This window comes from Struthio camelus, chromosome W, assembly GCF_040807025.1.
Source record: "Struthio camelus isolate bStrCam1 chromosome W, bStrCam1.hap1, whole genome shotgun sequence".
NCBI lineage: Eukaryota > Metazoa > Chordata > Aves > Struthioniformes > Struthionidae > Struthio > Struthio camelus.
The window spans coordinates 2317096-2329793 of NC_090981.1; the positions used below are offsets into that span (position 1 = coordinate 2317096).

General features: G+C 43.9%; 1 protein-coding gene across 3 annotated transcripts in view; it reads left to right on the top strand.

The window, feature by feature from the left end:
* Window positions 1-12698, top strand: part of LOC104145347 (paired box protein Pax-5-like) — a 192312-nt gene that overhangs the window by 152032 nt on the left and 27582 nt on the right. The window contains exon 9 of one of the 3 annotated variants that reach the window (XM_068925086.1): window positions 4131-4216. The exons of the other annotated variants lie outside the window; for them this stretch is intronic. Coding sequence (XP_068781187.1) covers window positions 4131-4216 — 86 coding nt within the window. The remainder of the gene's footprint in view (window positions 1-4130; window positions 4217-12698) is intronic. 3 annotated transcript variants of the gene reach the window in all.

Here is a 12698-nt window from a genome sequence, read left to right on the forward strand (position 1 = left end):
CCAACCTCAGGATGCTACGAGGAGGAAGCAGGGCAATAAGTAGGATTGCAACGCTGGACTTCAGGAGAGCTAACTTTGGCCTCTTCAGGGACCTACTTGGAGGAATCTCATGGGGTAGGGCCCTAGAAGGAAGGGGGGTTCAGGAGAGCTGGTTAATATTCAAGCGTCACTTCCTCCAGGCTCAAGATGGGTGCATCCCTCTGAGGAAGAAGTCCAGCAAAGTGGGCAGGAGACCTGCATGGATGAGCAAGGAACTCCTGGCAAAACTCCAGCAGAAGAAGGAAGTCTACAGAATGTGGAAAAGGGGACAGGCCACTTGGGAGGAATACAGGGACGTTGTCAGAGTGTGCAGGGATGCGACAAGGAAGGCCAAGGCCCATTTGGAATTAAACCTGGCAAGGGATGTCAAGGACAACAAGAAGGGGTTCTTCAAATATATCAGTAGCAAAAGGAAGACTAGGGGAAATGTGGGCCCACTGCTGAATGGGGCGGGTGCCCTGGTGACGAAGGATGCAGAGAAGGCAGAGTTATTGAATGCTGCCTTTGCTTCCGTCTTCACTGCTAAGGCCAGCCCTCAAGAATTCCAGACCCTGGGGACAAGAGAGGAAGCCTGGAGAAAGGAAGACTCTCCCTTGGTTGAGGAGGATCGGGTGAGAGATCATTTGTGCAAAGTTGACACCCACAAATCCATGGGCCCCGATGGGATGCACCCACGAGTGCTGAGGGAGCTGGTGGATGTTATCGCTAGGCCACTCTCCATCATCTTGGAAAGGTCCTGGAGAACAGGAGAGGTGCCTGAGGACTGGAAGAAAGCCAGTGTCACTCCAGCCTTCAGAAAGGGCAAGGAGGAGGAGCCAGGGAACTACAGGCCAGTCAGCCTCACCTCCATCCCTGGGAAGGTGATGGAATAGCTCATGCTGGAGGTCCTCACTAAGCATGTGGAGGACAAGAAGGTGATCCGGAGTAGTCAGCATGGATTCACCAAAGGGAAATCATGCTTGACCACTCTGATAGCCTTCTATGATGGAATGACTGGCTGGGTAGATGAGGGCAGAGCAGTGGATGTTGTCTCCCTGGACTTCAGCAAGGCTTTTGACACTGTCTCCCATCACATCCTCCTAGGTAAACTCAGGAAGTGTGGGTTGGATGAGTGGACAGTGAGGTGGATTGAGAACTGGCTGGATGGCAGAGCTCAGAGGGTTGTGGTTAGTGGTGCAGAGTCTAGTTGGAGGCCTGTGGCTAGTGGTGTCCCCCAGGGGTCAGTGCTGGGTCTAGTTTTGTTCAACGTATTCATCGATGACCTGGAGGAAGGGACAGAGTGCCTACTCAGTGAGTTTACTGATGATACTAAACTGGGAGGAGGGGCTCACACAGCAGAGGGCTGTGCTGCCATTCAGAGGGACCTGGACAGGCTGGAGAGTTGGGTGGAGAGGAACCTCCTGAAGTTCAACAGAGGCAAGTGCAGGGTCCTGCACCTAGGGAGGAATAACCCCATGCCCCAGTACAGGCTGAGGGCTGACCTGCTGGAAAGTAGCTCTGCAGAGAAGGACCTGGGAGTGCTGGTGGACAACAAGTTAAGCATGAGACAGCACTGTATCCTTGGGGCCAAGAAGGCCAATGGTATCCTGGAGTGCATTAGGCAGAGTGTTGCCTGGAGGTGGAGGGAGGTGATCCTCCCCCTCTACTCAGCCCTGGTGAGGCCTCACCTGGAGTCCTGTGTCCAATTCTGGGCTCCCCAGAACAAGAGAGACATGGCCCTACTGGAGAGAGTCCAGTGGAGGGCTACAAAGATGATGAGGGGACTGGAGCACCTCTCCTATGAAGAAAGACTGCAAGAGCTGGGCCTGTTTATCCTGGAGAAGACTGAGAGGTGATCTCATCAATGTGTACAAGTATCGGAAGGGAAGGTGTCAAGAGGATGGGGCCAGTCTCTTCTCCGTGGTGCCCAGTGACAGGACAAGAGGCAATGGGCAGAAACTGAACCACAGGAAGTTCCATCTGAACATGAGGAAAAACTTCTTCACTATGAGGGTGACTGAGCACTGGAACAGGTTGTCCAGAGAGTCTGTGGAGTCTCCTTCCCTGGAGATATTCAAAACCCACCTGGACGCGATCCTGGGCAATATGCTCTAGATGACCCTGCTTGAGCAGGGAGTTTGGACTAGACGATCTCCAGAGGTCCCTTCCAACCTCAACCATTCTGTGGTTCTGTGATTTGGGAAATCTTATGCAGGTAGTAGATTAACACTCTGTTGTCTTGTAAATGGTTTAGAAATGATTAAAAAGGATTGCATCTCCTTTCCCTCTTTAATAACTGTGTATCATAGGACCTGAAGTACCCTGCTTCCCATTTGTTACTGTAGTACTTCACTTTGAATTTAAAATGCTTTGTCTTTTACTTGCTTTGAGCCCAGTACCCCTCCAGAGTTTCTCTTGCACTCTGGTTTTGTCTAATTCATCAAAGGAAGTCACAGAAACACACATTTTATTGTAGCTGCTCTCAAAGATACCTAGCAGGTAATTGTTAACTTTCAGCCTAACCTGCAGAACTTTGTGGCTATCAGGACATGTGATAAAAAGGTCTTTCCCCTTAGAAAGATAACCTGATAGCATCCTATTAAATACCATAGATGATAGACTCTTGATGTCCACATTACTATCAGTGCTGTACAGGTGCTGTCCCCATCACCTGATTCATGGTCTTGTGTTTGAAAACTTGATATCTTGCCCATGTCTTGACCTTTCTAACTTCTTTATGATATCTGTCAGTGCCATATTGATTTCTCCATCTTTATCTTGTTTGCTAGATCCCAATGTCAGGAAGCAGCAAGAGTGGTTGCTCCATAAAAAGGAAGGTGGACTGGGAGCTGAGGGCAACTATGCTAGGCAAAACAAAAAGCACACCATGGTTGGCAGGACTTGGCTGCTCTACACAAGGGGAGCAGTCCCACAGCACCCTAACAAGGAGAGCAGAGCAGGTCTGTTGACAGTGACCAGGGTCAGCCACAGTCCAGTGATCACCAGGCAAGGCCATAGTAACAAGGCAGGTCTGTGGTCAAGCCAGGAAGTCAAGTCAGCAGGTCAGGGCCAGGAAGAGTGAGGTACAAGGCCAGGCACAGCTTAACTGCAGTGTAGCTCAGGCAAGGCCCAAGGGTCTGAGCTTAAATGCAGCTCCTGAGCCAAGGGACAGAGGGTGCATGGGTGGAGGCCCCAGATAAAGCTTCTCACAGCTCTTTCTCACAACTTAGCTGTTTTCACAGCAGTCTGATCCCAGGTTACACAGCTGCCCCATATCAGAGCTGGCCTTGAACACAGACAGCTGAGCTCCTAGGAGGGTAGGAAGGGAAGAGGTTGCAGAGGAGGATTTAACAGAGAAAGATGGTTACAGGCTGATCAGGGCAATTAGAGCCAGTTGGTGCACTCAGGGCCCTGACAGTAGTCCTTGCAATTCAAATGTTTACTTCTGATTCTCTGTGGAATCCCAAAAGGTTGTGTACTGGCATCTAGTTAGAGAAGGTAGACTTCTGTGTGGGAGATGTATATAGAGTGGCAGGGGGAGAGATGAAGTCCTCACCATTATTAATTGCAATGTGATGTTCCAGGCAGGCAAGTTAGACAGCTTTCCTCTTTGCATAGGGAAATACATTTCTATTAATGCAGTTCCAATATGGTTGCTGTGTGGCACCACCTATCTTTGTTGTATTAATATTAAATACTTTTGTTTACAGAAGTTTAAAATGCATAGCTAAAACCTGTATGCTTGCAGTAATTGCAGATGTAAATCTTTTTGTTTTCCTTCAAAGACTGGGTGAGGTATTTCATGAGCATGTCAGAAGCAGCATTAAAATTTTATGGCAGGTAACATGGATCAAGAATAGCACAGTGACTTCACAGTAAGGTACGTTCACCTTAACCCACAACTCATTAGTCATTGATAGACTTTTTGATTTTTTTAAGAATTAGAATTCACTCAGAGACATTAAAAATAAAAGCTTTCATCTTTGTCCATGTACTAGTTAATATAAAAATAAAAGAATGGGAAAATACAGCATCGATTAGTATAATAATAAAATGTAAAATTAGGTAACCCTTGTTGCAATTAAATTGATTTTTTTTTTTTACATGATCAGGAACTTTGGAGAGATGTATGAATGTGATAAAATGCATCCCAGTAACAACTGTAATAAACTCCTACTTGACTGATGTTGACAAGAAGGTAGGAAAATGCTGTGATGGTGCAGCTAACTGCTCTGGCATTTCAGTGTGGAAAAATTTGCTTATAAACTAGGACTTCTTATAATATGTGAGTTAAAGTTTGGATGATATTTACACATATGCATGGTTTATTCAAGGCTTAATTAATGAGTGATAAACATTGCAGGCATGAATAGAACGTGTCCTTGATGGGTATGAGTTTGTTGATGGCAGAACTAACAGGTGGTAATAAGCAACCTATTCATCTTTTGGATTCTGAAAATGAATTAACCATTTGTTAAAATGCTTATTAATGATATATTCATCCTCTATGAACAAATTATAAAGGCTTAATTAACATAAGATATGCCCAAGAAAAGCATATTTCTCTATGTAAAGCGTATGCACGTTTGCACATCTGTGTCTCTTGGCATGTGCTTGTGTGTGTCTGTACATGTGTACTGTACTTCTGCTGTGCCTTATCAGGGGTACATCCCATCAGGGCCCATGAACTTGAGGGTGTCAGGTTTGCCTAAATGATCTCTAACCTGATCCTCTTCCACCAAGGGAAAATCTTCCTTTCTCCAGACTTTCTCCCAGGTCTCCAGGGTGTGGGATTCCTGGGGGCCAGCCTTAGCAGTAAAGACTGAAGCAAAGAAGGCATTCAGCAACTCTGCCTTCTCTGTATCCTTTGTCACGAGGGTCCCTGCTCCATTCAGCAGCGGGCCTACATTTTCCCTAGTCTTCCTTTTGCTATTGATGTATTTGAAGAAGCCCTTTTTGTTGTCCTTCACATCCATTGCCAGATTTAACTCCAAATGGGCCTTAGCCTTCCTAGTGGCATCCCTGCATACTCTGACAATGTCCCTATATTCCTCCCAAGTGCCCTGTTCCTGCTTCCACTTCCTGCTTATATTTGAGTTTTGCCAGGAGTTGCTTGTTCATCCATGCAGGTCTCCTGCCCCCTTTATTTGACTTCTTGCTCATAGGGATGCACTCATCTTGAGCCTGGAGGAAGTGATCCTTGAATATTAACCAAGCATATGCTTGTCTCAAAGATTAAGCCATGCATGTCTAAGTACACACGGGTGGTACAGTGAAACTGCGAATGGCTCATTAAATCAGTTATGGTTCCTTTGGTCGCTCCCCTCCCGTTACTTGGATAACTGTGGTAATTCTAGAGCTAATACATGCCGACGAGCGCCGACCTCCGGGGACGCGATATTTTAAGAGAGACATGGCACTACTGGAGAGAGTCCAGCGGAGGGCTACCAAGATGATTAGAGGACTGGAGCATCTCTCCTATGAAGAAAGGCTGAGGGAGCTGGGCCTGTTCAGCCTGGAGAAGAGAAGATTGAGAGGCGATCTCATAAACGTGTACAAGTATCTGAAGGGAAGGTGTCAAGAGGATGAGGCCAGTCTCTTCTCCATGGTGCCCAGGGACAGGACAAGAGGCAATGGGCAGAAACTGAACCACAGGAAGTTCCACCTAAACCTGAGGTTCCTTGCTTGAGGTACCCCCACTTAAGCCCTGTTTTGTTGATTGTGTGTTCCCTTTTGTTCACATCACCCCTGGGCCTTTGCTCGGCAATCCTGTCCATTGTTCCCTCACATGGCTGCTGGTAACTCTCTCCCTCCCCCATCATTCTTAGTTTAAAGCCTTCCTTACCAGGTTGGCCATCCTGTTTGCAAAGATATTTTTGCCCCTTTTAGTGAGGTGGATCCCATCTTTCCCAAGCAGATGTCAATCCTTGAACAGGGTCCCATGGTTCACTGAGAGAAATTGAGCATGTTATTATGTCCTATTTGGAACTGATTATGGAAATAATTATGTTCCAGTTTTGGAAATTATTTGGATTGACATTGAGTTTCAGTCAAAAACACCACATCTTCTATCCAGGTAAAAATGTTCTGTTCTATTCAGTTCTATATATACTGAGTTTTTCTATACCCCTCATCAATATAGTATCTGATCAACTTGTGATAGTACGTTATGAAACTTGACTAACCTTTGCCATGTATAGTTCATTTTCCTACTCAACTTCTTCCCAGGGGGAGCACTACATTTACAATACTTGCTTTATTTTGGTAAGGACATGTTTGGGTGGCTGTTCTTATTTGTTTATTTTGTAATGCCCACTGGCTGCTCTCTGTTTGCATTAGCAAGGCAAATTGAAGGCATACACGTGACAAACAAAGCAGGGGGTGGCCTTAGCAGTCTTTAGTTCCTGTGGGAGTTATGTGGATAAGGAGCATCTTAAGGACTAGAAGAAGACCTGGCCAGTTGCTGATGGTCTGTGTTAGGTGCTTGTGGGGTGCTCTGGGTTTCATCTTCTCTTTTTAAAGCAGTAAATAGGGCTGATGTTTGCAGATTAGAGCTATGTGAATCACTGATTTTATTGTTTGCTGGTGAATGTGAAAAAGTGGAAAAAATCCAGGATTCAACCAAAACAAAAATAAAGTAAATGTTTTGGGTGGAATTAAATGTTTTATTTGACTCAAAGTTAAATAGTTTGTTTCCTATTTGAGATTTTTGAATTTCTTTGTTTTTTATCATCACTGAACTGTTTTTCAAAACTTAACTTTGCTGTGAATATATTTTAAAAAAAAAGCAAAATGAATCACTTGGATAACATCTGAATTTTTCAAAAAATAAAATGAAATTCTGGGGCTGCTTTTAACTGAAAAACTTTGCCAAAATTGTCACAAATTTTCAAAAATATTTTGGTGAAGCCAAAACTGTATTTTTTGTGAAAAGAAGTTTTGGCTGGAAGATGTTGCCCAGCTCCCCAATAGACAGAGCAAACGTCTTAGGAAGTGAGTCTCGTGAGGTATGGACACTGCTTCTTCCTTGACAAGGCTGCAAACCTCCTTCTCTCTCACCCTGGACCACAATGACAGCTTGTTGCTGTAAGACAGATTCATTTTATTGATGAGAAAATATATCCATTCCCAGTAGAGTGGCCAGGTTGTACTCCTCCTTTTCTAAGTTATTTTCACATTTTTTCACATTTGTTTGTCAGTCTAACTTTATTTTAACTGCTATCCAGAGTATAACTGACCAAATTGAAGATAGTTTTTCAGATGAACCATTATGATGTAAGAATATAGTTAAAGGGGAATTCTCTCTCTTACTCTCTCCCCTTTGGTTTATACTTGAAACTTTCAGTATATGTGATATATGGTCTTATTGCACATAGGACTTTTTTTTTCTATAAGATTTTATAGTTGCATTTGTCTAACAGCTATTTCATGATGGTAATATGTAATATGCAAGCTACTTCCATGTGTTTTGGTTGCCAAGTGCAGTATTTAGCCCTATTCTCCATGTAGTCAAGCATATCTTAGCTCCCAGGATGATTGTTATTGGAATTTGCTGAAGAAATTCATGGTCCATTTGATTATTTCCACAAAAGAAAATGTTAGAAAGAAAATGCAAAGTAATGAGAATGCTAATTTAAGAAAGTTACAGTAAGTTCCTTTGCCACAAGAAAAAGATAAGGACACCTGCAGCCCTCCTCAGGAGGTCAGAATGGAGAGGCAGAGAACAATTCATCTATAGAGGCCTGTTTTAGAGGTGAATACAGTGGAGTATTTTTAAGTTTACCCTGGAGCTCAATAAGAAATGGGTAATATATTGTTGTTATTGGCCAAAAGGCTGTTTTCTCCCACAACCTTCTGTTCTTTTCCTTGAAGCAATTGCATTTATTGAACATAATTTCTCCTGAATTGAATAAGACTCACAAACCTAGAGCTTGAATGGCAAAAGCATTCAGCTAATTAGAACTGGAGAAAAAAAACAGAGGCTTGGACAAGTCTGATGAGAAAGGACCTTGGAGGTTATAGCCATATGGGAGGGCTATGATAGTTCCCCCTTATTGTGTTACAGTGACTCCCATTAATGTTAATAACGGACTATGTGCATGATTATCTTAAGCACTCATTGACTAAAAACAGAAAAGGCATGTACAGTTCTGACAGAGGCAGACATGATAAATTATATAAAAGTCTCTGAGCAGGTGACTGACTGAACAGAAAGGAGAAGTCTCAAACTAAGAACGATCATAAAGGACTTGAGTCCATGAAGATTCAAAAGGTTATTTAGGTGCAGCCAGGCCAAAAACAGTAATAGAGTGTCCAACTCTTATCAGATTCCCAGAAAAATTATACAGGTGTCATTTACTGACTTAAAACACTTCTGCATGAATGGATTCCAGGTCAATTGAATCCAATTTCAGTCAGGTTTGGATCAGCTCTGTAAGCAGTATCTTAAGTTAAAATAATATTATAGATATAACCATTCACCTCCATAGATTGCTCCTATCCTGAATGCACACACAAACATCTGCTATCTGAACTGAGAAAACACAGCAAGAGGAATTTGCAAGCACACATATCACTCCACATTGCTAGTCCTGATTAGAGTCATGTAGGCTCTGGAACATCTGTTTCATGGTATTTTCTGTGATTGAGACTTGTTTCCCTTGGAAAACAGAACAAAGTGCTGAAACTAGAAATGGCATATGAAACTTTATTTTTAAGTGGCTTTTCTGAGTCAGTTAAAATTTTGTATTGCAGTTAAAAGGCATCAGTCAGCAAGGTAAAGCAAATTTTCATTTTTGTTTTGGCTGCTAGTTTCTAATGTTGTTATATGTTATACATTATTATAGCATAAAACATTAAAAAATTAAATGAAAAATGATTTGCCCTTTCCTCTCCCCTGCAAGATCCAAAACTGGTTGAGATTGACTGTAGACCTTTCCATTTACTTGGACAAGGTTTAAGCCAGTATATGGTCCCTATAGAACGTGTCTGCAAACCTAGCAAGAGCTGGAGCTTCTATGCCTGTCTTCAATCTGGCCATATCTAAGTCATCCATTACATAGTCTCATCACCAGTCTTTTTGCAGTAAAAGAAAATCCCCTAATCTATACAGAGTTAAATCCCAACTCCCTCCGGGTGCACCCATATACTCCCCTAGCACTGCCTGAGAACATCTGCCCTTCAGTCCTTAATGTCCTGCTTTTCAACTCCCACCCCTCCCAAAATCCCCACCACCACCACCCTGCTGCTTCCTGGCAGCTCAAAATAGTCTGCCAACACCTGGAAGTGATTTTACACAATGCTGGGGATGGTTTATACCTGCACAGATCCTGAATATAGTTTCTTGGGAAAACCCAGGCTGCTTTTCTCTCTCAATTTCATTGTAGTGAGATGCTCTATAAGCTAGAAACTTACCCCTCAATAGAAGGCTAGTCGAGTCTAGTCTAGCCTACATTTTATGATGGGACTAACATAGGCTTTCTTTGATGCATCTGGCTTTCTATGGGTTCCTATACAGGGGGAATTGTCCACGCCCTTCCTGCTATTGCTCTGTGTCAGCTCCCAAGTTCTCCTAGTTCTCCTTTGAATGCACCTTTTTCAGCTTGGGCTAAGCAAGTTCACATAGTTTTTGATAAATAGTGAACAGCAATTGGTGGCAGAAGCAGAGTTGACTGAACATTGACTGAACATGGCCAGCAAGCCTATGAATTGGTGGCACCCTTTATGAGAGCAATTAATTTCTCCCTTCCTTCATACTCATGCATGCACAAACATCATCAGTACGTGATGTGTGGGAGTGACTGTCATGTACAGTGATAGTAAGCAAACAAAGTAAACTCAGAGAATGAGCCAGGCAGATAGTATGTGGCAGGGACACAGATGATTCTCCATTATGCCCTGACAAAAGAAATCCAGTGAGACCTCATAATCCCTAGATACACGCTAAAGGATGGTTAGTGAGCAAGATTATAAATATCCTAATGTACCCTTGGCCTGGATTTCTCTGTTCCTGAAATGCCTCTACAGTCTCTGCCAAACAGATTTAGCATCCCAGGGACTCACTCCAGCACTTCTTTGTTTAGCCCTCATTTACCCAACGTAGGAAGAGAAACTACTCATATAATCTCAGCAAAATCACTGTGAAACTGGAGTGAGTGTCTTCACTGGAGGACTGTGGGTCATCTCTGGGTTTATAGTGATGTAATAAGAAGACAGGAACCAGTTCCAAGTGACCTAGGATCCCATTCAGGAGTGAAACTTAGCTTTCTGGAGTGCCGGTGCAAGCCCTCAGCACCATGCTGTGTTCTGGGGGCTGACCCTGGGCATGTGTTGTGCACATACCTTGGGACATGCAGGCATATACTGCAGCCTTTGCCTGCAGCTCTGCACTGCAGGTAGCACTGGCATTTCATCTCCCTTCAGCCATCTAAAAGTCAAGCTTCTAGTCTAAGCTGTATATGATGGGGAGAGAGACCAGCACATCCAAACATGAACCCTGGAATGACCTGACTCACCTTTGGAGGTGCTCATCTCTCTCTACTGAATGCAGAAGGAGCCTAATACTGATTTTAAGCCTGGACACAATTTTTAGGCAAGTTCAGTGAGGTGGGCTGAGTCCAGCCTCCAGTGTACAGAAGTACATGCATCCTTCCCAGTCCCCAAAACAAGATTGTTCTAAAAAATTATAGGATTTACTTTAAAGATACCATGAAATCTTTTTCTTTGCCTACTGGTGCTTGAGACTTTTAAATTCACACTTTTTAGTTTTACTGCATACCACATGGGAAACTTACCTTAAAACCAAACAAGCTTGTAAATGTGAGCTGAGAGTCTCCAAAGAAAACACCAAAGAATGGATGGTGCAAGTTGGCAATGATATTTTACCTGCAGCAGAGTCCATATACCGTCATCAAACTGTGCTTGTGGGTGGCACATGGGGCTCACCACCTGCAAAGTACCCTGCCATCTTATAGTCTCAGGACTGAGTTCTCCCTCTGCTCTGATTGTACCTAGGCAGGTTTTGTCCTTACATTGTAACAGTAGCATTACTGTGACTCTTTCCTGTGAATCTGTGATGAATTCCTTCCCCCCCCCCAAATAAGCCTGTACCTCTAGTGATGGTAGAGGGATTTGACCCCCCATATTATGGCAACTTATAAACAGATCTGCAGTAACAGCCATGAAAAGGGCTGTTAAAGTGAAAGCCACTGGCTTGGTGTCTTTGTGTCTCAGTGATGGGAGAAGGGATGGCTTTCCCATGTAGAGCATGCACTGGATGATGGGCTGTTTTTAAAGTAGGGCAGTATTAATGAAGGGGCTTGCTGTTTGACCACAAAGGAACAGTAGATCAAATTACCCTCTCCTCCTTCCTAGCACAGGGAGGTACATGTGTACATGTTCACACACACACACACACACACACACACGTACGTACGTATCCTGGGTAGTTGATACATCACATTTTTTTTGAACAAGGTTGTGCTGACCATTTAAGCAGTGCTGTCGAGAAGTATATCTGATGGGCCCTGGAATATCTGGTGGAAATCATGAGGCATTCATGCAGTGTTCATTCATTTAGTTTAGTTTCAATTATGGCTGTACCATTTGTCTGCCCAAGGGCTGTGATGGTAATAGCAGGGCTGATGGCTTTCTCTTCCACTTCCCTCCCCCCCCCCCCTTTTATCTTTTATATCTCTGATTCCTTCCTGCCCCTCCTCTTTTTGTTTGGATAGCTGATGGATATGCAGAGTATGTGGGAAGAAGCAAGCAAAATTGTCACTGAAGTGACAGTGTTCAGTGACTCCTCAAGCTCCTAGCTGAACTGTACTGCAGGAGCTTGACACTCTGATCACTGAAGCATAAAAAGAAAATTGGAAGCCTCAGACTGTCAGGCATTAGAGCATCCCCCAGAGAAGCCCTGAAATGTGTGCATGCATGTGTGTGAAGGGGGGAGGCTAGCAGAGATTGGGGGGAGTGAGGGAAGAGAGAATGAAGCAATGAAATGTCAGCTTATTTCCACCAATACTCATGCAGGATCACTGCTGAGTATTTAAAAAGCACTGTTGACTGCTTAGCAGCATGCACAGCACAGGCTCTGGATGTACCAAGTCTCTCCAAAGAGCTAGTGAGAAGGGGAAGAGGGACATCTACAAGTCAGGTGATGGTGCTGGGGAACCACAGTGGAATCTGTTGTCCTGTATTCTGGTGGGTAAGGGAGCTCCTGGGAGCAGCATGTACTTCCTTGGTGTGCAGGGCACATGGAGGATGGATGCTTGATAAAGACTTGCTCATAATCTTGGATGTTAGCTTGTGTATTGAAAAGACATGGGCAAGTTTCTCTCCAGACCCTAGGCTCCTAGTTCAAGTGGCCTGCAGCAAGGACTAGTGGGTGGCCTGTCCATCCCATTCCTCTGTCCTTATGCCATGCAATTGCTGGGGAGGGAGTTGTGAGGATACTCCCTTTTGTTGCCTTGTGTATGTCATGTTGGTTGTGGCAACAGAAAAAGGTGGAGTGGGCCATACACCCCCTTATCTGATCTTGTGTCATGTCAGGTCTACAAAGTTTGGGGCTGCTTCAAGGAATGCTTTATTTATTCTTATAATCATCACACTCTTCTGTAAGTAAATTAAGGCATTGCCTTAATCTTTGCATTTCTCCCTACCCTGTGGGAAGAACATAA